This window comes from Trachurus japonicus, chromosome 21 (genome assembly GCF_045865225.1).
Source record: "Trachurus japonicus isolate A0001 chromosome 21, Traja_1.0".
NCBI lineage: Eukaryota > Metazoa > Chordata > Actinopteri > Carangiformes > Carangidae > Trachurus > Trachurus japonicus.
In genome coordinates this window covers 23884830-23910636 of record NC_140927.1, presented here as the reverse complement: position 1 = coordinate 23910636, position 25807 = coordinate 23884830, and the positions used below count along the sequence as shown (strand labels likewise).

The 25807-nt window shown below is 40.1% G+C and overlaps 1 protein-coding gene across 5 annotated transcripts in view; it reads right to left on the bottom strand.

Moving 5' to 3' along the window:
* Positions 1–24106, bottom strand: part of itprid2 (ITPR interacting domain containing 2) — a 42214-nt gene extending 18108 nt beyond the window's left edge. For 2 of the 5 annotated variants that reach the window (XM_085764676.1, XM_085764678.1), the window contains exons 1-10: positions 23931–24106; positions 17997–18124; positions 16999–17163; positions 15806–15848; positions 13400–13449; positions 13134–13187; positions 8973–9012; positions 8431–8526; positions 6396–6543; positions 5741–5801 (exon numbers count right to left, since the gene is read on the bottom strand). In XM_085764676.1, coding sequence (XP_085620802.1) covers positions 5741–5801; positions 6396–6543; positions 8431–8526; positions 8973–9012; positions 13134–13187; positions 13400–13449; positions 15806–15848; positions 16999–17163; positions 17997–18039 — 700 coding nt within the window. In that variant the 5' untranslated portion in view covers positions 18040–18124; positions 23931–24106. Of the gene's footprint in view, positions 1–5740; positions 5802–6395; positions 6544–6658; positions 6719–8430; positions 8527–8972; positions 9013–13133; positions 13188–13399; positions 13450–14925; positions 15147–15805; positions 15849–16998; positions 17164–17996; positions 18125–23865 lie in introns of those variants that run through there. The other 3 variants (XM_085764680.1, XM_085764677.1, XM_085764679.1) reach the window with 3 other exon arrangements.
* Positions 24107–25807: the final 1701 nt, after the last annotated feature.

Below are 25807 nucleotides of genomic sequence, written 5' to 3'. Positions count from 1 at the left end.
AGTAGAGTGACTGACTGTGCAGTAATATTTAGCAGGTGGACACAAACTCAACTCCAGTGCGACGATAATGTCGCTCTGTGTTTGCCGGATGTATCGAAAGGCAACTGTCTGCTAAAATGTTTATTCTGATGCCACCAAATGGCCACAAAAATCAATAATTGTACATTTAAAATCAGCTTAACGACTCTAAAAGAAGCTCCAAAAAAAACAAAACTATCAAAAATCAAAAAGTTAATAAATGATTGTATCAGCCAGTCAAAGAGACAGTAGTAGCCTCCAGTCACATCTGCCTATGACTACAGAACATGAACCTCTTATTACAGCAGCCTTGTGTGACAACAGAAATACTGTGTGTGTGTGTTTCCTGCCGACTGCTGACGCTGCACTAATGCTCATTCTTAGGATCCTAAAACAGGAAGTGAGGAATAAGAGAAAAACGACACGTACTCGCTCTTTTTTTCTACTCCTCATCCCAAGAGATTCTTTCAGATGGTGAGAACTGGGCTTACATAACAAACAACAACACACACACACACACATATGCGCGCGCATGCACACACACACACACGTGTCTGGGATCCAGGGAAACGATGGGACAGTATGAGAATGTACTGGAAAAGAAGAAAGATTCCAGGAACCACAGACAGACCAGAGACTGTTAAAGGAGCAGTTCGCTTAAAAAGAAAAACAACAGATCCGGTTCTGATCCGAAGCAACGCAGCTTTTCATGAAGTTATCTTTAAACCCAGACATTTACAGCATCAGCTTTAAAGATTAAGTGCTTGTCAAATCAGCATCTAAAACCTTTTCTCCGCTCCTCTCCCAAAACATTTTCAGTATCAGTTTCTAAAAATAACAATCCAACATGTTATGCAGCGCTTGAACAGGTGTGCAGAGGTGAGGATGCAAAGAGGCTTTGAACTGTTTCCACACACACTCTTTGTAAGAACAAAGGAGTGCCACACACAAGTGAACGCCCCCATGGAGAGACTGTCCAAAAATATACACAATTATCCTCACTTCAATGGTCATCTCTATGAAAGCCGGCTTTTCATCCCACCTTGAAGTGTGGTTGTTCAGAAAAGGCAATGAGCACACTACACTACCATTTGTTTTTGTGCACATCACGTCACCTCTAATAAAAATAAACAGCACAATGCATGTTTACTTGTTGTATCCACCACCACGCACTGCGATCAGGGAGACATCCGTCCCGACTGACTGGTGGTCCCATATTCACTCTGCAGAATGGAAAACAAGCCCCAACATAAAGAACTGTCTTCAGAGACACGTCCTGCAACAGATGGGCTGGCCCTGATCTCAACATCATCTGGGATCACATGAAGACGCACGAAACACTGAGGAAGCTTTTAAGTTCTCTAAAATACTCAGAATAACCAACCCACCAAGTACCTTGAAAAACTGTACAGTATGTGTGTGTGTGTGTGTGTGTGTGTGTGTACTGAGGAGAACTTGTATTGGACGGTCACACTTAATACACTGATATAGGCCTAGGTTTTCAATGTTTACTGCGCTTTGTAGGCTACTTACTCTTTATGCCTAAAACCTTTGAGCACTTCACAAGTGTTTAAAGTAACATCTAATCATAGAGAGCAATCTATGATGTCTTAAACTGACCTGACGATCCACCTTTAAAGTTCTGTTGAAGCTTTAATTGGTAGAAAAATTAAATAATCCTGATGAAAACTGGCTCCGTCTGAGGGTGTTTACACACTGAACCTGTTCAGTTTGTTTCAAACTGCTCATTTTTGGCTTGTGTGAAGGCATTAGTCAAACTCTGGTGACGATTAAAGAACTGGACTGAAACCACTTAGAAGGGAGGAGATAATTTGCATAATTTCACAAGATAAGGTATGATTAAATTATTCTGCCGATGGGAGTTTAGGAGAGAGGTGTCTATGTACAGTACCTTAATATTAGAAAGTTAAGGTGTGGTTTCAATGGGCTTTAAAGAGAGAAACAGCCAAAACAGACAGAACAAGACACCTCAGTTTAACTCCCTTTCATTATTTTGTGATTGATTATAGATAACAGCTCAGTTGCACTCACATACTGATTCCGTCCACATTCAGACAGATCACTGTCCCATTTCAGAGGTTTCTTCAAATGCAGCCTTCTTTTAGTGGTCAACTCAAAGGTTACATTGGTTGAATCCTTAATACCTCAACATATCCCAAGATTCATTGTGCATCGGTAATTTCGGTAATTTACTGATTTTGTAGCTCGTTTTTAGACACTAGCTTAATTAGTGATCACCGAAGTGCAATATTGTATTCATCTATAATACAATATCAGCATTAGTAAACAATGAAATACACGTTTTATCTCAGTTTATATTTTAAATCTGTGGTTTAGTCCATTTGAATGTCGGCCATGACCTAAGACTGGAGTTTGACTGACTTTCACAGCCCAAACAGATTTAACCAAACGGGCAAACACAGCAGAATTTCTTTTTTTTTTATAATACCACAGAGAGGCGCCATAAATGAACACTGATGGATGGATTCTGACAGTGAAACCCACTCCTCCTCTTTACCTCTTTCTTTTTTTCTCTGAATGGGCCTTTTGATGAGTACTTGTTCATTAATATTTTTGTCATCATGAGTTGTTCCTCTGCCCATCAGATGGTACCACTGTAACACTGGCCCTCTTCTCCTGAGCCTCAGTGTGCATGCCACCAAACAGCTCGTGACTCATTTAGCCATTATCTGCAGATAACAAGAAAATTAGACCGTGCTACGACTGCGATAAGAAGCTGGAAACAATATGTATGAATATTGGCTATGAGCTGTCAGTGTACAGTGTACATAATGAATTGCGTCAAATTGTTTGCTTTAGTCATTTATCATACAAGTCAGTACCTCTGCTGGACTTTGACCAACTGGAAAAACCTGCATGTTGATCAGAAATTATTTATGGGGAACCATCTGATGAATTTATTAGATTTTTAAGGCACTATTTAAGCTTTTAGACAAAATAATCAAAGAATGAATCTATTGGCCGTTTCAGTAACAAGGAAATTCTCCAACTCAGTTGTTTTTGTGTATGAACTTCCTGCACGCACCATGGGTGGGAATGTGTTGCTTTGTGTAAGTGAACATCTGCTGCATGTGATCTGCGCTGGCATTTTAGCAAATATATAACCAGTTTCACAATAAAATATACCAGCGTGACAGGCAGCCACAGCTGGAGGAAAGGAGACTGAGACACATTCGTTCACAACAGTCTGACAAACACAGATGTAACTAAAGACGTCTCCTGTTCCTCATTGTGCCATTTTTCAAAGGTTAAAAACAGGTCATACATTTACGTACAGTAGTGGAGCAATTCAGGTCGTTCCTACTTCGCAGTGCTGCAGTCATGTCACTGTTAACAACAGTCATGGTGACGGGTCAGACTGTGTTTCTATTTGTGGTTTATTGTGTGTATATCACATGTTGTCATAACAGACGTGTCTGACTATCACTGTTCAAAAGGTGCAACACCTCCATAGTGAAGACTCATTTGATTATTGTGTAACAAGCTGATCAATGCAAATTATATTCTAATTCACATGTTTACTATTGATCAAAATAGCTGAGTGAAATACGATTGAATCTGTTATTTTATGGACAAATGCAAATTATGTAAATAAGTGACAAGACAAATGATGAACTGTGAAGGTTTATCCATATGAACATCAACCTGCTGCTGTAACACAAACTAAGTTGTACCAGTTATGTCAGACCTTATGTCCTCCTCGGAAATGTGGACATGTGAGAAATGTTAAGTAGGCTGTGTAAACCAATCAGGGTGAATATTTTTCACATGTATTCACTAAAGAGAGCAACAGCAACTGAAAGTTTACAGACAAAAATAGAGATGGAACTAACAGAAAAACAGAAATAGCCCCAATCAAGCAGAAAAGAACAGATATAAAAAAAAAAGTCAAATCAGAAGTAAAAGTTTAAGTGTGTTAAAGTGTTAAGACCGATTGACTGAACAACACTCATTCACTGTCTTGTTTATCTCAGACGAGTCAAGATAAAACCAGATAAACAGCCAACGAGGTGTAAAATCAAACTTTTACAGAGACCTGATGTATTTTCAGCCACGGAGTGATTCATCCTCTCACACACAGAGGATCCTTGGTTGAGCTCTTTTTTTTTTTTTATAGCAGCATGGCTGTAAAACTGTCAAGAAGAAGAGAATCAGCCATGTGTGTGTGTGTGTGTGTGTGTCAGTGTGTTTAATTACCAAGCCAGTACCTTCATGCAAACGAACTTTTGAAAACAAAAAGAGGCCAGGATGTTAGCAGAGCAGGTCTCCCTCCCTCCCGCTCTCCCTCTCCCTCTCTGTGCATGTCTCTCTTTCTCAGTGTGTGTGTGTGTGTGTGTGTGTGTCTGGGACAAACAGATCTTTGTCCTTGCTGGCGATGTTGTCCAGGCAATTGGCAGAACAGCTAATATGGCTGAAGGACCCCACAAAACACCACAATAACACTGGGAACAGGACACACACACACACACACAGTCTTTGAACTTCCTCTATCTACAGTTTCAGGACATGAAACACTGAGCTTCACATCATTAACAGGGTTAAGCCCCCCCCCCCCCACACACACACACACACCTGCCATACAGGTGGCCTATCTCCAATTTACAATGCTGCCATTTCATCCCTTCCCAGGAGATTCATCAATCTAGCCTCAAAGAAAAACAACTGTTCACAACTGGCCTCCTGTGACTCCAATGACTGTCATTATAACACAATGGGCACTAACGAAGTAGAAACCAACTTTCCACCAACGACTGTCACCCTAACGACTGTCGTTGGCACATGGAGCACAAAGGGCTCCAGTGACACCATCGGTCTTGTGAACGCCCCCACAGAGGTTTAATACCTGGGTCTCCACACCAGATAGTTGGACCAGTCCCAGCCTGGTCAGTTGCATACATGAACTGATGAAGCCTCTTGGATGAGAGGTGAAACGTCTTCCTAGACAAATAACCAAGTCCAGTTGCATTCGATTTAAATTTCCTTGAGATGACTGCAATACAGAGGTGATGATGGGTTGTTAAAGGGATCAAATTGGCCCATTGCCATAATCGCTATAGTCTTAGGAGTAGCTTCGTTACCTTTAATTGTCGGTGCAAGCTATTTTTAGAACGGCAGAGCAGAGCCACAAGCTGCTCAGAGCTACACTACGGAGGCTAATGGGATTTCTTGGTTTCCCTCATCAAACTCATCAAATACACAATCCAACAACTCCAAAACACTCTGGTGGACAAGTTGTGACCTGCACATTCACCACGCTATGAGATAATAACAGAACGTTATGAGACTGAGTTGTTTTAGAGGTAAATTCGTGCAAAACTGCTGATGCACGTTCCTGTCAGGGGCAGGTTTTCGGCATTATTACATTCTTATCTTATTCTCATAGCGTGGTGAATGTGCAGGTCACAACTTGTCCACGAGAGAGAGAGTTTGATTGTGTTTTTGATCAGTTTGATGAGGGAAACCAAGAAATCCCATGAGCCTCCGTAGCGTAGCTCTGAGCAGCTCACGGCTCTGCTCCACCATTCTAAAAATAGCTTGCACCGACAATTAAAGGTAACGAATCTACTGCTATGACTATAGGGATTATGGCAATGGGCCAATTGGACAAAATGTTGAACTATCCCTTTAAGGATGGAGATCCTACAGTCTTAAACATTTGAACTGAAATTGTGGTACATACTTGTCAGAGCGTAGTTGGGGTTTTCCAGTTCCATGCGCTGCAGCTGAGCTCCCAGATAAACCTGCAGGTCAGCCACAGGAAGTGATGTCATTAAAAAACAGTATCAGTGATTAATGGCACCGACAAGCCAGGCAGCAGACTCCAAAAAAGTCGATCTGGTCTGGTCTTACAGGTGAAATTTATTATGACCATTTATGGCCAAACGTGTGTGTGTTTCTCCGCAGCAGGGCAAAAGTAAATGGACATTTCATTCATTTCATAGGAGAAAGCCGAGGAGAAATGTTCCCATCAGTCCTCATCACGTTACGTTCACTCTTATCTACCTGCGGGTCGCCTCAAAGTCGTCCCATATTGAGCTCTGTGGCGTTTTCTTTCTTGCAACTTTAACATCTCTAAGAAAACTAAAACTAAGCTGATGTTTTCTGCAATTCAGTTTAGTTTTAGGTAGTTTTGCATTGTTCATTGTAGATTTTATTTAGTTCTCGTTTTTGGAAAAGTTGTCATTTTTATTTTTATTTCAGTTTACTAAATTATTTTTTCACCGCTAGTTTTAGTTTTAGTCTTAGTTCTAGTTTACTATAATAACTATATAATTTGTATAGCAGTAGATTTAAGAACATGGTACACTTGTGTTTAAAGTTGCTGTTGTCGGTACCTTGATGTCGATGCCTCGCGCTGTGGAGGAGTTGTTGAAGAACCTGGAAGGAACCTTGGAGGCCAAGTCGGGTTCTTCTCGACCAAAACCAAGATTGAACAGGATTTCCTCAGGGTCCTCCTCGTACAGGTCCAGCAGCTCTGACACACTGTAGACACACACACACACACACATATCCTCTCTCAGTTACTAAAGTTAAACAGTCGGGTCACTTAGTTAGCTACTTGAGTTAGTTAGTCTGCTGGTCAGTTAGTTAATCTAACCACAAGGTCAGGAGGATCTCCTCTGGGTCGTCCTCTGACTGCTCCAACACCTCTGAAACACTATTAAAAAACACAGACAGGACGTTAGTAATTCTCACACACAGCTTTCTGTTAGTGGGTTAGTCTGTTAGTGAGATTGTTCATTATTTAGTTAGTAAGTGTCATGCGTCCGCTCCCCCCTGGAGATTGCAACAACGCTTTGCCCTTCCCAAGCTCCTCAACAGCCCCACCTAGAGAAGATAAAGACGAGTAGAAACTTGACCAGCAGCAGACGATCCGATCAGTCCCTCCAGGATCTCGGAAATTTGTTTAAGTGGAGCTCATTCTGCAACAGCTTTCTTTCACAAACACTAAAAATAGCTGGCGCTTCACATTACTGACAATTAAAGCATGTAATGAGAGGCAAAAATAATCTTAGAATCTCAGGAATATCCTGTTCATGGGCTTTTTATGGGCTGGTCGCCACTAGCCTGCAGTTACGTTAGCTAACCAGGTAACGCCTTTGTAACTTGTTTATCTCCTGAGTTTACTTAATAAAATAACCACTGTGCTTTGTGTCTTGTCATGTAATGCCACCACGGGACTCCATAATACCATTAAAGTCAGTTGTTGTCAGTGCAGCACAGCTGAGGGTAAGGTAAAGTGGTGCAAATAAACATTAAAAAAAAAAGTTTAAAAAAAACTAGTAAACTAGTAAAATTGGCCAACATTGTTTGCAATAATTGTTAATAACAAAATCACAGATTCCTGGAGGGACTGCATGATGAACCCTTAAGGGACAAGTTGTTTGTTGCCATCCACTGACAGTGAAGATGTACATTTACATGACAAATCCAAAGTGTTTCACATCTAATTTAAAACAATATGAACTAATTTGAAATTTGAAATTTGAAACAGGTTTTTCTTGCTGTAACTTCTACTCTTGTTCATACTTGTTATTAATAGACATATTCCTGGATTCAAAAGTTTATCCAACGCTTACGTGAGACTTCATGTTGTCTGAGTCAAACAGGTCAACTGGATATCATCCAAAACGAGTCAGTGAAGCCTGACGTCAGCTCCAGATAAGGAAAACAGGAAAAATACATTTTTTGCACTGATGGAGGGATGTGATTTTGTATCTCCCACCACTTCCAGCGAAGGCACATTAGGAAGGGATCTTACAATGGCCAATGTGAACAAGAGGATCAATTACAGTCAACAAGAGCTGTTTCAATGTTGATCCAGACCTTCATAATCGTCAGCCTATTCTTCAATAATCTCTGAAGTGGATCCCTGAAGGTCTGATGATGTTTTTTTATACGTCACTCTGCACTGTTAGCTTTTCATCCTGACTCACACAGAAACAAACCTCCCAAACCTTGTATCAACCACATACAACAGAGGATGGATTACCCATTATGCACCACCCACAGCCCATTATGAACCATTACATTCACACACACACACACACACTTTCACCTTCAACTGCTGGAACAATGCACAAAACCAGGCACCATCAACAACACCCATGCCCACCCACTGCCATTAAATCATCCTCCCAAAGAGTAATATCCACCACGGAGAGTTAGTTCAATAGTAAATCCTTCAAATACAAATCTTCTAGCGTACCTTACATATTAAGATACTGATAATCATTAGTTTACTGACAACATCAGCGCTCAAAGAGGAGGTACTGTAGGGAAAAGTTTAAAGCTAAAACTCGAGGTCACTGTGTTACTTCCTGCAGAAATCTCCATGAGCCTGACTGAAGACCGCTGAGGTGAACTGACCTGGACACTGTGCTGCTCTTGCCAGATCCTGTGGAGTTCATACTTCTTCCTCTCTCTTTATACTGACTCCTCTTCTGATCCGCCGCAAGACCAAAACTACACATAACACATTAACATGCACACACACAGAACATTAACACACATGCAGAGAGGACAAACTGGTGCATCAACCATCTGGGACTGTTCATTTAATATATCGAAGGACGTCAGAAGCCAATTTGTCAGAAACTATTTTGGCAACACCTCCCTTCATTTTATGACTCCAGTATTACAAAGGGACCACGTGTCATATTATCATAAGTATGACAGTTATTTTTACTTAATAACTGATTCATTTTACAATGGAAACCAAAAATGATGAAACTGCTCTCACAGAAAACTGGGATCTAGCAAATACTGTACATTAAAGAAGCTAGTATTAGTGTATTTCTGGCCATTAATCAATGATCAGAATTACTGACTATTAATTCTTTCTGCAGGCCTCTCGCAGGGTTAATCTGGCCATGTGTGAATGTAAAGAAAACATTTAAAAGTGAACTCACCGAGGTTCAGTTTTGTTGTTATTGGACTGAAGATGGTTGGCTGCGGAGAAAAACAAAGACACAAATATTACTCAAATCAATAAAAACAACTATTGTCAATAAAATTTACATGGAGTCTGTCAAGTCTTTTAATTAATTAATTAAATTTAATTAATATACATCAACAAGCCTGACAATCAGACTGAATCAACCGTTTGTCACACAACACAAACACAAAAAAACTGTAAAGAAAACTGAATGATACTGTGCCTATCTGTGAGTCATAGGCTACAGCATCTCCTGGGTGTAATATTTAACCAAACGATAATTAATATGGTCGAATAGCTAACTACATTAGTTTGTTGGGTTATGTCCCATTAGTTAGCTAATATGTTAGCACACTGGTAGTCATCCTCGAAGCCTTTTCTCTGTCATTTGTAAAAATTTTAAGTGAAAATATAATGTCTGAATAATACAAACTTGTATTGGGTCTTGTTAAAACAACAACATCAACTTTATTTGTAATATACTGCAGTCCAACATGCCAACTTGGCTGGGATCTGTTAACTTTAGCTTCATATTTCTGATGCATGAAATGACAGAAAAGCATATTCAAGCCTCTTTTTAAGAATACATTTTTCAAATTTAACAGCCAGAAGGATTTTAAAATAATCAGCCATAGAGCTGCAACAATTAATCGATTAATCACACAATAATCGATTATTAAATTAATTGTCAACTATTTTGATTATCGAATAATCGGTTTGGGTAGTTTTTGAAGAAAAAAAAGTCTAAATTCTCTGATTTCTGCTTCTTAAATGTGAATATTTCTGGTTTCTTTGTTCCTTTATGACAACAAACTGAGTCTCTCTTTGGTTTGTGGACAAAATAAGACATTTGAAGACGTCATCTTGTGGTTTGAGAAACACTGATTGACATTTTTCAGTATTTTTTAACATTTTATTGACCAAACAACTAATATATTAATCGTTTAAATAATCGACAGATTCATCGATAATGAAAATAATCATAGTTGCAGCCCTAATCAGCCAACACATGAAGCTTTCTTTTTGTTAGCTAGCTCGCTTCAGCAGATAAAATAGCTGAGGCCGGTTGTTGACCCTCAGTCTCTCAGACAAGTGGAAGTCATCATCAGCTGTAGGTGTGACAGTTATTTTCTTTTCCAGTTAATATGAACTTGTTGAGACTTGTCACCTGAGTGTGTGCGTCTCTCTCCTTCTTTTCCACCCCATTTCATCTGAATTCATTCAACCTTCTTTGAATGTTCAGTTGTTTCTTCCCTGACAGACAGCTGGATTAAAGAAGCCAAAATGGCAGTGGCATGCCTCCTTACACTAATTCACTAATTCATTCCCATCCTTTTCTCCACGACCCTTTTAATTTACTAATTCACTTCCTTCTAATTCCCACTTTAACACTTTAATCCCCTCCCGTCCTGTCATGACAACATTACAGCCCATTAGAATCTGTTCATACATGACATTTCAAACAGACAGACAAAAGCCACTTCTGTCATACCTCAACATGACTCAGTATAATTAAGGCGGTAAAGGTAAGCCCATAACAACACGAGGTGAGAATCTGGCAAACACAGGAAGCAGACAGATTCACTCAACTAAAGAGGCTGCTCAGGTTTTCAACAAATACTTCACACAAACTTTAAAAGTGCACAATTATCTTTTCATCCACATGCCTTGCCCACATTAACACAAAGCCATTAGCTCATTTTAACAACACATGATTTAGACTCATAAAACCTGACATAAACATTTTTGATACAATGCCAGCAGTTTTTCAGTCACACTCTAAATACCACAACTTATTCTTGATTTTGATATGCAATAAAACATAAAATGCTTTGTACACTTCTTTCTAACTTTTCTAAATTTTGCAAAGTGATCATCTAATCAAAATGGCTCTCATCAATAGTCCTTAACTCGTGATTTTGGATGGCGAGTGAAAGACATCATCGGCCTCACTGTGTTTTGTAGTTAACAGGGATAAGAAAAGTGGTGACTCTTCGATTGAGAGGCGATCAGGCCATTATCTCAATAAAAACTGCACATGTATCAGGTTAGAACTTAGAAATTTCATCAAACTGCTACTAAAAAACTGCGGTTTGGCTTCAAGTTGCTCACATACGTATGTTGAAAAATGAAAAAATACAATGAAGGATTTGAAAGGATTCAGATCTGATAAGTGGATTTGACACTGGATTTCGATTTAATAAAATCCTGTCCTTCAATATCTCTGTGGACTGATTCAAAACACCTGTCTAGACAGTTTTTATGTCAGTCTGCTGGCTCTTATTGCAAAGAAGCCGAGATGTGGCATACCATAGGCCAAGACAACTAAAATTAACTTTGAACTTTTATGTCTTCCTGAGAATCAGCACTTTGGTAAAATAGCTGAGAAGTCTTTGGTGATTAATCCATCTATCATCTTCTAATGTTTATCGAAGAGTAACTTGTAGAGACTTGCTGTGAAGTGCGACAAAGTAACAGTGATTGCACTGACTGTAGAAGTTAACTAGCTGAAAGGTTCAGGTTGGGGACATAGTAGTATTACGGGTTATTGTAAATAACTCTCAATTGTTTTAACACATTATATGGGTGTCAACAGTGGAGCAGCTGCTATTGTCTTTTTTATTATGCAAGTTTTTAATCAAATTTGTCGACATTAACTAAAGTTACAGTACTACTGTATGTTGTAGCTCCAGTTCAGGAACAGGATACTTCTGACCTCTTAGCCTCAAATCATTAGCATCTATTCATCCCCCTAATTCCTGCAGCTGACCCGCCCGACCACACACACACACACACACACACAGACCCCACAACATGTCAGTGTTCAGCTCCTCAACATAAAGCCATTACAGTCTATTGTTCACTCAATAACAAATACAACCTCTTGCTTCAGGACCATTACCCCCGTATTCACCGCAGATCACAGGAATGATCAGAACACACATACACACCATGAAGACAGCCAGTCAAGCATTCATTGCGTTTCCACACCTCTGTGACTGTTTACTTTTCCTTCATAAAGAACCAGGACTGAGGAATGAAGATGGAGCAGTGAATCACATGGTGCTCTGTTGATTCTGCTGACACTGTTGTGTTTGTCAGACATCAGGAGTCGTATTAACGAAACATCTTCAGGGGTAGAAGGAGGACAAAACTGGCAGAGCTTGTAAAAACTCACAAAAATATGGAATGTGTTGATCCTGACTTTAGGAATATAATTCATTTTTTGTGTGCAAAGAGTAATAATCCCAGGCTTCTCAGTGCAGAGTTAGATCTCCAACAAACACAATCAGTCAGTTGCTGCACAAAATGTGTCTTGTCAAGTGAGACTTATGAAAAATGAATGGACGTATTATGATGTTGGGCAAGTTAATAAGCATCCAATCAGCTCACAAAAAACATCATCTATTGCCTGTATCTAAATGCAATGTCCCCTGTGATCCTGTGAATACTTTATGAAGTGAAGCCTGTTCGCTGTTTCAGTCAGACAGCTGTAGTTCGCCATCACCAGTCAGCTGGCATACATACCAGCGAAACAAACATACATTCAACACTCCCTCTGTTTGCTCCTTTATTACTGTTTTCAAAAGCACCACCTGTGTTTTAGCATTCACCACAAGACTCTTAGTCTTGTGCAACGGACAATTTAGATATCTATCTTAAGTCTTATAAGCCATAGTCTAACTCTACCTCTATTACCATGCAGACCTCTCCCCCTGACTCACTGCTGACAACACGAATGACGACCAAAAAGGACTTCACAACCATTCAGCACTGAAGCTGAAAACATGCAGGTGACAAGCAGACGTGAGGGTTAAAACACGGCTTGTCACACTTCTCTATTTCCATTTCAGCAAAGTTTGCAGTTAATGATTTAACTGAAAACATTAGATTAGACTCGGGAGGGACTTCTCCAATAGTGATTTAAATGATTAATATTTGATTTGCAGCCCTGTCAAAATCAACCTTCTCATCTGAACTACAGGTGAAATGGAGAACTAAACGATGACAAAATCTCCCTCAAGTCGGTTGTGTCACTCAAAAATACAGATTTAGTACAACAAAGGAGGAAACCCTTAACAATGAGCAGAAATCTCTAATCTCGTTTGTATTGTGAGTGTTTTTATGTACTGACCTTCAGCTCCCAGTGAAAGGTCATCTTCAAAGCTGCAGCCGTTCCTCAGGGCTCCTGTTCTCACACACACAGTACACACAGAGCAGTTGTGAAATCCTGTCAGTGAAGTAGCTATAGCTATATAGCGTAAGAATTTCTCAATCACTTCTGACACGTAAGACCTGAGGTGAACCAGGCTTTTACAATATCATGACTGATCTCAAATAAAACCAGAAACATGCCTCAACAGGCCACTGTAAAAGAAACCTATAGAAAATGTTGATTACCTCTGTTGGGAGAAGCACTCTGATCATCTAGAGAGGCTGCAAGGGGAGTCCTGGACATGAAACAAAGTGACAGAGAAGGAAAGTTACACATCAACCCAAACCATAAAGTGACAATTCAAAACAAATCCAACACAGCAGTAAGGTCTGCTCGGCTCCTGTTTGCACAAATTGCATGTGTAAATGACTTGGCCGCATCACTAGGCATCGTATCGTACAACATGTCGCACATGTGACGAGTCGACAAGAGTCTACGTGTATGGCCATACAGTGTCATCTCGAAATAATGTGCGAGTTGGTTTACATAGAAATTATACACTTGTCTAATGTTGTCTACATCAGGCTGAGAAATAGCCCAACAAAACACAGTCTTAACCAGGCAAGGCTAGCATCTCAGACTGAACCCTTCAAAATAATTCAATGCAAAAACCTGAAAACTTATCTTAAAGTAATTCCTCATTGATAAAAGATACTGTCATCCTTGAAACTATCCAAAGACACTCAGGATTAGGCTAAATCCTGGTTAGCAAAAGAGGACTGGTCAACACTATCACAGCTTGAGCTGATCCTTGGCAAAATGTTGCGAGGCTGACGCCCACTCTGACTAAAGGCAAAGTATCTTGGGTAAGTTTCTAATAAGGATATTAAGTAGGCTAAGTTATGCTACAGTACCACCTAGGTAATCTGGGCTAAGAAAACAATATACCAGGCCAACTGCCTGTTAAACTATAGCAAAGTATCTCATAATTATCCAAACACACTTCCTGGGAGCTAGGGTGCGGCAATCCAGGGCTAACTGCCTGCCAACAATTCCAGTACTAGCAATATCTTTGTGCTAACTGCATGTCAGGCTATCGCTAACTGCCTATGGGCAAAGACTAATTGACCCATATTTTTAGGCTTACTGTAAACCTCACCTAGGCTAACTTTCTGTCAGACTTAAGTTTAGGCTAACTGTCAGACTAACCTCGGCTAACTGCCTGTCTGACTAAGTTTATGTAACCTCGGCTAACTGCCTGTCTGACTAAGTTTAAGTAACCTCGGCTAACCGTCTGTCAGACTAAGTTTAAGTAACCTCGGCTAACTGTCTGTCAGACTAAGTTTAAGTAACCTCGGCTAACTGCCTGTCTGACTAAGTTTAAGTAACCTCGGCTAACCGTCTGTCAGACTAAGTTTAAGTAACCTGAGCTAACTGCCTGTCAGACTAAGTTTAAGTAACCTGAGCTAACCGTCTGTCAGACTAAGTTTAAGTAACCTCGGCTAACTGTCTGTCAGACTAAATTTAAGTAACCTGAGCTAACTGTCTGTCAGACTAAGTTTAAGTACCCAGGCTAACTGTCTGTCAGACTAAACTCAAGAAAGCTAAGTTAACTGTCCGTTAGAGCTAAAAACGTGGTCAACTATCTAGCTAACTAACTCCCAGTCAGACTAGGGTTTTTTGTTATAGTTACTGTTGACTAAATAGGCAAGACCTCACACTAACTCCCGTCCTTGGTAGCTACCTATCCCAGGAGCTCTAACTTACTAACCAGACTGGTTGTCCCAGGCTAACTAGCTGACAGGTCAGACTAGTTGACAGTAGCAGTGAGCTAGCGGGTCTGAGCTGCAAACTGCAGCCAGGTCGCTGGAAACACTGAGCAGTTACACAACCTGTCGCTCTTATCAATGGGACAAACTTCATGACACCATTCAACACACACACACACACACACACACACACACACACGGTTAGTTAGTTGTGTAACAGTGCGCAGCCTCAGTGCTCACTGATCCACCCACTTTCCACTGGCTGCCATGTTGGCCCCCGGCCCCGTGTGTCTGGCACCGGTTGCTACAGCAACAAGTGATTCTGATTCTGCCGGTCATGTTACCATGGTGATGTTGCTGAGGACACGTCAGAGCTGGAGGGTTGTGAGCGACAGCGGCTCGTACTGTGTGTGTGTGTGTGTGTGATAACAGTGTTGACTCAGCAGGACTAACCCCTCCTCTGTTTACCCTCCTTTCTTTTTTCTGCCTTCCTTCCCGTCTTCTGTCAGCTTCTTCCTTTCTTTCTTTCTTTCTTTCTTTCTTCTCCTTCACTGCTCTATGTGCCCTATCTCTGGGCGTTGGTCTGATATTTCTGTGTGTGTGTGTGTGTGTGTGTGTGTGTGTGTGTGTGTGTGTGTGTGTGTTCTGTGTGTTATATGTCTAGGCGTTGGCTGTGAGTTGGTTCTACGTCAGCACCTGATAACCCTGCTCCTAAATACACATAATACTGGACACCAGGTAAACAAAACAATGAACCACTGCTATATTACATTTTTTACACAATATCATATTTTTCTATCTATCTAGGCTATCTATCTATCTATCTATCTATCTATAAACATTGGTACTGGTCCTTTAATCAAGAGATAATGGTTACTGTACCTGCATTCAATCAGCCAGTTGGTGATATTGTTAGGGACTCGCCCTGACAGACAGAGAGAGACAAACGAACAAGTTAAAGTAATAAGCGAACAGATGCTATACGCAACAGTGATTACAACATGCTGTAAAACTATTACAGCGTTTCCAGAGTCTGTGCGTTACTCACAAAATGCTACCAGCAGGCTGCAATTCCACAGCAATGTACTAGAATAATAACCCCGAACCACATCCTGGTTTTTTTCTTTTTTCTTTTTTTTTTAAATTATGGATCAGCAAAAAATGCCAATTGCAGTTTTCAAGAGTTGTAGGTGGCACCTTCAAAATGTTTTAAATGTTTTGAAAGAAAAGCAGCAGATCTTCACTTCACTTTTGAAAAGGATTAATACAGTGTCCAAAGGCTGTTTGTAATTAAAGAAAGCCAAAAACATTAAAGTAGCCTACAGTGCATGTATCGGACATTAGCCTATGATTTTGGCCAGATGGTGGCACTAAATTGAAAACTTTGGTGGTCGCCTTAAACAGCCAATCAGGCAATTGTAATATTTCACTAATAATAAAAAAAAAAGCAAGCTTAGCATATTTCTGCATCAACCCATATTTACATACAATTTACAATGGCACAACAAGGGTTTTGCCTTGGACATTGGTCAGTCAGTGTAGTATTTACCCCATACTACCTGGGGCACTATAGCACCAGGGCACCACTTTAGCTACAATGCTAATGTTGATAAGAGTAGATCTCTATATTTTACAGACTGTAAAACCTGCTTATTTTTTTAAATGCACATATTTTAAAAACAATCCTTCAAATTAAGCCATTAAAGACTTGAGACATGCACTAAATGGGAGACTTTCACATTAAAAGCTCTCTGCCGGACAAATAGCCTAATGTAATGTGGGGACACTGCTTTTCAGTTCCAAGTACAATGCAACATTCAACTGGACTTTCTATCTGGCAACTTCATGTTATCTATACAGTGAGTTGGGTTAGGGTTACAATGAAGATAAAACAAAAGGCAGACCATGACAATAGGTCCCATTCAGCCCCGCCTCTGGCCCTCAGCTAAGGAGGGGACTGGGTGTCTGTTGTGAATACTGATCCACTTGAAGTAAAATATTTTTCTTTTAAATAATACGGTTGACGTTCACAATATCCCCAGGTCATAACACTGCTTTGGTGAGCGCTTTCTAACCTGGTTCCTCAGAGGGTCTCTGTGCATCCCCATCTTTCTGGCTTTGTTGGGGCTCCTGGGGTCCATGGCGCTCTTGTTCCGATTTTTGCCAGACAGAGTCTCTGCTCTGGGCCCAGGCCCGACGCCTCAGACAGGCTATGCTGCGCTCTGACTCCTCGCTGGTGTCTGAGGATCAATCAAACAAATAATCAGTCAGCCTGTCAAGTGTGAAGTCATCAATCAGGTTTGGCAGGTCCTCAACCTGACAAACAGAAACTGCAACTGATTCAGTGAGACAACACAAGAGTAGAGCACACATCAGTCCTCGCCCTGCATCTGGGTCAGCTAACTGTTCTTTTCAGCCACCTGTTTGGTAAGGAATAATAAAGACATGACCGAGCAAACATTAATGAGTCATGACCATGTGATGTGTTTCGTTATATTTCTGATACAGTAGCCTATGTTTGCAGACACACTGTGCCGGGTAAGGCTATGTGGGGAAGTCACCTGAAGCTCAACTATAATGAACTGTAACACACGAAACAACAACCAACCACCAAACAACAGTGATTCACACTTTAAGGTGGGTGTTACAGTACAAGTACAAACACAGGCATATTTCTTCCATACAACTGAATAGTCTGTTTAGTCAAGTTTGTATTTATATTACATACTGACGCAGGGTGTTTTTTTTTATTCGTTACTTTAGCAAATCTTTTCAATCAGAATCAGAATAAAAACAGCTTTTATTGCCCAGTAGTTGTCACACCTACAATGAGTTGGTGTATAGGGCAAAGAACAAAGGGATGGATAGCTAACAAAGTAAAAGTAGGCCTGTTGAAATTCAATAATAAGTAAATATAAATTAAGACAAAATAAAGAAGAAATTATAGTATAAAATATATATAAATTCACATATCAACATGTTTATCACATCGAGCCGACTATTTCATCAATTCATTAGTTGATGTGACTTATTTTTACAGTTAAAAACAATTGAAAATGGTAAGATAACCCACCTGGAGCAGCAGTCGTGTCCACTTCCATGGCTCCACTCTCCATATCTACCTGTCTGTGTGTCTGATTGGGGTCAGTCAGTCAGAGAAGACTGACGACTCTACAGCAACATCACTAACAGGTAACAGGCCTGAGGAGAGACAGAGAGACAGAGAGAAGAGAGAGAGAGATGTTATAAAGTCATACAGCTGGATGATCCATTGATTTTCAATTGATTTTCTAAGGTCCCCTCACAAAGCCGAGCTCCACACAAACAGTTATGTCTCCCACGCTGGAGGGATGAAACAGAGTGAAGACAAGTTTGTGGTGAGATGAGAAGTTGAGAAGTGGATTTTATTATTTATAAGTTACCCACACGGAGACCAGCTGAGATTACACACACACACACAAATTTGGAAACATGGATGTTGTGAAAATCATTCTTTAGCTATCAGCACTGAATTCAAAGCAGCTATTATAGGTCTTTTTCTTCTTCTTTTTTTTTTTAACAATGTTGCACATCAAATGACAATGTAAAAAGTATAGTGTGCAGCTGTATTCAGTGAATTTTGGAGAATTAATGGGTTAATATTAAACATAATCAATGCATTTACTGTTTATAAAAATGCAGTGTTAGTAGCAGCCTTAGCAGCCTCTCAGTGTCTTTTGGCATTTCCCCCTGAAATGAATCTCCATGTGAATAAAAGAGAAAATGAGGAGATGAAAGGGACAAAGCTGAAGCAGGGAGGCAAATACAAAACATACGAGTGCTTCTGAACAAAGAAAAAAAGGATGGAGAGGAAGAGGGACATACTGTACACACAAACAAACACACACACACACACAAAAAAGAGGAGCGTGCAGCCAAATCCAAATGAGAACGTGTGAAACAGGAAACAAGTGTTTAGAAAGAAGAACAGAACAACTTCCTGTACGAGAGAGAGACACAGAGAGAGAGAAGGGGAGCGAGGGAGGGGATGGTTTATTTTTAGATTACTCTTGTAAATGCAAAACAAACTGGAATGTCAGAAAACAACAAAACACAGTGAGGACAGTGACTCCTCCACAGCGGAGAGTGATGAGACTCATTTAGACATTTAGACATCATGTCTAGCTGTTAACTACTGAAAGTTTATTGTTTTCTTTACCTGAATAATTCCCGATTTAAATAGGCCTAACTAAGCTATTCTTAGACTCTATTTTTGAATATTTTTTATGTTGTTGGTTGCTGCGGTTTTAAGGTCACTGAAGTTAACACTTCATCTGCCTCTGTTGTCCTGAATACTGCCACAACTAACACCTAATTATAATAATACAATAATCATTATGTGCAGCATTGGAACAGCTGTAATCAGTTCAGTTGTAATCAGTTATTATTTTATGTGGATATTATTATAATTTCTATTTTTACAATATCTTTAAAATCAATTCAATTGCTTGTTTGAGTTGGATCAGTTGTTTCCATCCATCTATTATACTAGTGATGAGGCTGGAATCGACCACAGGGCCAACATGTAAAGACACACAACCTCACACACACACACACACACACACACACCTATAGACAGTTTAGAGTTATCAGTCACGAATCAATGAATCAATCTTTGGAGTGTAAGAGGAACAAGATGCAAACTCAACACCAGGGGGATGGACAGAGCTAACCACTGGTCCACCGTGCCATTGATTGATTGATGCATGAATGTGTCACAGCTTCCCGTTGACATTTTCACGTAGGCTTCTGCATCTTGTTGACTTGACAACCAGTTCACTGTTGTTTACTCAAACACTCACATTCACAATCACATCTATGGACAATTTAGAGCCGCCAATCAAACAAATGTGCGTGTGTGTGGTCTATGGGAGGGAGGAAGCTGACGAACGCACGAGACCACAGAGAGAACATTTTAAAACTCTTTCTCGCTCCGAGACAACAGTGCAAACCAGTTCACCTCTGTCACCTCTGTTTATTCCCAGAAAATAGTGGGAAGGGGGGGGGGGGCTGTTGCAGTTTCCTTGTGATGTTTCGGTTTGTCCTGTTCTCTTAACGACCGGTTACTGTTCTTAATCATTAGCTCAATTATTTGATTATCAAATTTTTTACACATGAACTAGACCTGTTAGTTGCAGCTCTACATTACATAAGCAGGTGTAAACCTATTTCCAGAGCTTTTACTACGAGGGTTTTTCTTTTTTCTCTGTTTACTGTTACTGTAAACTGTGATCCACTGACTGACTGACTGTGTGTCCGTGTGTCTGTGGGTCGACCTGTCGGCTCAGACAGAAACCAGACACCCAGGTCACGGACGTTATGAATGAAATCCCACTGTCACAGACTGTTTCCTGAGCACAGCAAACACTCTTTGAAACTCCTCTCATCGCTGACTGAGGAGGAGGACACGGGGCAAACACACACAGTTCAAGACAAGAGCAACGGGAAAAGTGGGCCACAGTCTGTTTGCATCACCGTTACGTCACTGTCAGAGCAAACTGAGGGATGACACGCTAGAGGATCAGAGAGAAACTGAACAAAGGATCCACTTTATATCTCTGCTCCACAAAAGGACTTTACTTTCCCTCCATTATATTCACTCTATTCAACTTGAGCTGCTTTACAAATAGAGACTCCTCATACAAAACATGAGGAATGCATGATGCACTGTTAAAACTTTAAATTGAGCTTAATGATAGATCAAATAGTTGATCTGTTTGCCAACATATAGCCTATGAGCATAAACAATAATTATAAGGTGAATATAGGGTAGTATAGTTTCGTGTATACTGTTATATATAGTCATAGGGTTGTTTCACTACATTCACGACTACTTTAGATACTTGTTATTCTTATAAAAGTACTTTTAATATCACTTTTACTGCAGGATTCCCTCAACTGGTGCCTAATTCACCTGCTCATTCACTGAAATGTTACTGTACTACACCAAGGACAAACTTAGCTCAGGTTTAGCTGCTGTAATAGGTTGAGTAATCAATCAAACAGTCTTCCTTGACTTGTATTTTAATAATTAATTGATTCATTCAGTGATTCCTCAAACAAAAAATGTCACCACATATCGTCTGATTTCAGCTTCCTTAATTGTGATGATTTGATGCTTTACTTTTTCAGAGAGGACAGTAAATTGATTCATATTTGAATGTATTCAAATATTCAAACCATTAGGAGAGGTTGCACTCCAGGAAATTAGAGATGACATAACATGACAGAAAATAACGCTAATAATAATATCAGGAGGTGCAGGTCTAGTCATATTCAATTCAATTTCAATTCAATGTTATTTTTATAATGTCAATTCATAATAGGCATTGTCTGAAGCCACTTCACAGGATGAGGTCAAAACCTGAGGGAACTGAGCAGTTCCCACAGAGAATGACTGGAGGAGAGGAAAACCTTGGTCGACCAGTTGGGTTTGAATAGAAATTATACTATTGAATATGAATACAACTCTGACTGCGACGTAATGTTTAAAACAGGAAAAAGCTGTTTTGATGTTCCGATTTAGCACCTGGCTGTTTTTTTGTTTTGTTTTGTTTCTTACTTCAGACAAACTTCTGCATTGGTCTTAAAAAGTTTCTTGTCAATTTGAAGCTTTAAACTTCTAATATTAAAAAAAGGCATGGTGGATTATTAAATATGATGTACCAAAGTGCCCATGAAGTAGTTAAAATCAGCTCCATTTCAACCAACTGCAGCAATAAAACAACACATCCACATGTATTGATAACCATCTAATTAAAATGTGAAATTTAAACGAGTAAATTTTGCTGATAATACTTGTGCACGTTTTGTTAAGCCACACATTACGCACAAGACCTCACTGTAATGTATTTTTACACTGTGGTGCAATAACAGGAGGATGAGTTGCCTCCCTCGTGGTATTAACTGATAAGTAATGGGTTAGATTAATCAATGATGAAAGTGCATCATAGGTGTGAAGTGAAAGCAAAGCTGTCAGGTGTTTGAACGACACACACAGATAACATTCAGAAACACGCTCAGAAAAACATCCAAATTCTGTGGTAGAAAGAGTCAATTAGTCAAATAGTAGCAGTATCCACAGACTCCAAATCAAGCACAAGTACTGCATTTAAAAGCTAAACATTCAGGACTGTGAAGAAAAAAATATATCATGTATCACGAATAGCCCCTGTCACTGTTATATAATGATGTAAATTATATCATTATATAATGATGGATATACTGCAACTTGATCCTTCAATGTAAGTTAGTAGCTGCTGGTCAAGTTGACACTTTTTTAACTTCTTCATTTGCTCTGTCTGGGCAGTTTTAACTAACAATGCATCATCTTTTAATTATGGCCTAATCTTTTTTATAAAAATGTAAACGTTCCTGGAAACTTCTTCTTTCTGAAGTAGTAAAAGTAGCAAATATCACTGTGTACGTAGCAAATATTGAATTATTAGTAAAAGACATTCAATATGTTGGTTAAATAAAAGAGCAGTAAGATGTACAGGCAGTATTTAAAGTAAAAGTACTTTAGTACCACATTAGTACTGTACAGATGCAGTGGTGAGTTAATTTAACCCAAACCCAAAAACAATCAAACCCAAAACAATGGGTTATTTTGACCCAGTGTTCAAGTTATTTTAGTACAAAACAGTGTTTTATTTTTGGTAAATAACCCAGTGGTTATAAAAATAACTGAGTCCACATAATCCACTGACTTTCAACCTTTTTATAGGAACCATATTAACAGCGAGTAACCAGCATTTTATGGTATTTTATATTGCAAGTGAACTAATCTTAATCTATAAACTGTTGCATAACTAACTGTATACAGTGAGATCACACTTAATAAATAGCAATAAAAAGTGCAACTGAAAAGTAAAGTCAGATGACGAACAAGTATCTCAAACTTACGTACTGAAGCACTGAAACTGCTAAACTTTGTTACTTCACAACTCTGTCCAGCTTCACTGTCTCTAATGAAGCAACCCAAGGTTTCCTCTTTCTGCACAGCCCAACACTTTGTTTATCAACACACAACAGCAACAACAACCCACACTCAGACCAGTGGAAAAAGTAACTAAGTAGTACAGCTACTCAAGTACAATTTAGAGGTACCTTACTTCCTATTTAATGTGACTTTATACTTCTACTCCACTACGGTTCAAAAGCAAATACAGTAAGAGAGTAGAGAAGAAAAGAAGTGATGTGGGCAACACATTTAGCTACACATCAAAAAGTATAATTCAGTCAAATTATAATGTGTTTAGCTCTGAAAAGTAGCAATTTGACTGTGTATAATAATAATAATGCATTAAAAGTGGCATACATGCATTTATAAAACTTACAAGTAAAATCAAAGAACATTAAGTATGAGCAGGAAATGTATTTAAAGTATTTAAACTACTCATTCCTCGTAAGTAAAGGAAGTGATGTAGGCTACACATTCATGCATCAAGTGTAAATCAGTAAAATAAAGTCTTGTAATGAGACTTCTGCACAATGAGTAGTTGTTGTTTTTTACAATTGGTACAGAAATAAAGTGTATTTTGATGCAGTATCTTTACTGCTGTAATGTGTAGTATTACAACACTTTAGGCCTAGTTCAGTCAAACATCTGAGGACTTCTTCCACCACACACTCATACTCACACACACACATGCTGTGAAGCCACATCTGGATGTTTAAATATCTCCAACTCTTTGGTCCCTGATGTAATAAAAAAGAAGTAAAGTTTCATCCATGTCCCTGTGTCTCTTCTCTGTCTGAGCTCACACTTGTCTCGTTGGTCCTGTTGAGCTGTTCCTGCTGTTTGACACGCAGGACAGCACTGACAGCAGATAGTCGTAGTAGTATAGGTACATAAAACTGTCTCCAACTCCAAACAGCAGCAGCAGCAGCTCTACTCTCACCTGCACCAGTAAAACCAGCACTACCGTCGTGTCAGCAGCACCGTGAGCGGTCCAGCGCGACTCACCGTCATGTTTCTCCGCTGTTTGTGTCTCAAGCGCCCAGTCTGTCCAACTTGTCCAAACTTTTCTAAAAACACTCCAACATTCCTGCTTCCGCTTCCTGAAATCAGCCGCGGCAGAAGCAGCAGCGGTGGAGGCGGTAGAGGCGGTAGAGGCGGCGGCAGCGGCAGCGGCGGCAGCGTGGACGGAGAGGAGGAGGCGGAGGGAGGCGGGTCCACAGCGGCCTGCAGCAGCGGGGGAACAGCGACACCTGCCGGGATGAGGCTGCGCACACAGAGCACCACCACACTAGAGATGGGATTTATGGCTCTTTGAGGGGAGCTGGATCTTGGTGAGCCGTTCCTTTCAAAGAGCCGTTCAAAAAACCGGCTCATTTGACTGATTTTTTAAATATTTATTAAAGCAGATATCAGTGGAATGTTTTTGTTAATATAAGTCCTAAATAGTCCTATTTTCCGTCAGCAATCACTTACATGAAGTATTTCAGCCTAAACACGAGTCTCTCTCCGTCACTCTGCTCTGCTGTAACCCGAGGAGAAAATTTTCCTTGTGGGATACAAGTGTTATCCAATGAGGGGAGAGAACGGCATGAAGGGCTGTGTGTGCAGCCAAGGGATGCGCGTGAATGTGGTGACGTAGCACGAGGACCAATTGATGCCTGACAAGGGCGGGGGCTGCTAACTCATGGTGCGTTCAAGGAAACTCGTACTTTGTGTTTTTCCTTCCTGTGAAGTCATACCAGTTCGATCTGGTACGAGTTCACGGGTCGGAAGTTACGAGTGGCCGTTATAGGGAACTTTCACAGACAACAGGACGGTAAAAACACGAGCTACGGGTTACCTGGAACGCTACCAAGTCGTAGTTGTGACTTGAAGCTGTAACTTACGGTTTCAAAAGCCTGCACACAGCATTAGCCGAAACGGCCGTGCCACTGATATCTGCTTTAAGTTTTAAGAAGCCAGCCTGGTGGTAACTCATTTTATCTTGGAAATAATGGGGTGAGATTTGGAACAAAATAATACAAAATTAGATATCCCACTAAGAACGGTTCCCAGCTGTGACTCGGTTCCCATCGTTCATGTTAACGAGCCGTTCAATAGAATCGGTTCGTTCGTGAACGTCACAACACTACACCACACCCACACAGGAAAACAAGCATGAAAGATGATATTACAGTTTCAGTCTCAATTGTTTGCACACAAAGAGGCCTACTGGTACTTGAGACACAATAGCAGTAGCACGTTTCCTGCTTTTTTTCAAAACACTACACACAATTCTCTGCATTTGGGACAATTTTCATGAAGAAAATCTCTTGTTTTCACAAAGAGCACACTGTCATTCAAAATTCAAAAGTTAATAGGCTTTATGCACAGCCCCACTACTTCCTGAACTTCCGATTTTTCCCTGTTAAAAGGGTTTTCCATGGAGTTTTTCCTCAGTCGATGTGAGGGTGACGGTCTAAGGACAGAGGATGTTGTTACGATGCCATGTAAAGCCCTTTGAGACAAACTGTTTGTAAAAACGGGCTATACAAAATTGCCTTGCCTTGCCTTGCCTTCCCTGTCTTACATTATTGGACAAACTGATTAATCCAAGTGTGTCTGACCATTGTTGTGACTAGGCTACTCATATATGGTGACTACTGAGGTCAGAGTCAGACACACCTGGATTAATCAGTTTGTCCAATAATGTAAGACAGGAAACAAAGGAGCTTGTTTAAGTTCAGGAAGTAGTGGAGCTGTGCATAAAGCCTATTGCCCTACTATGCACACTGACTCGTCACATGGGCAAACACCGGCTGTCACATAGTTTTACAATTAGCAATCAAAGCTTTAGTATAGAAGGGCAACATGATGATGTGATGTGGATGCGGTGCTGTGGC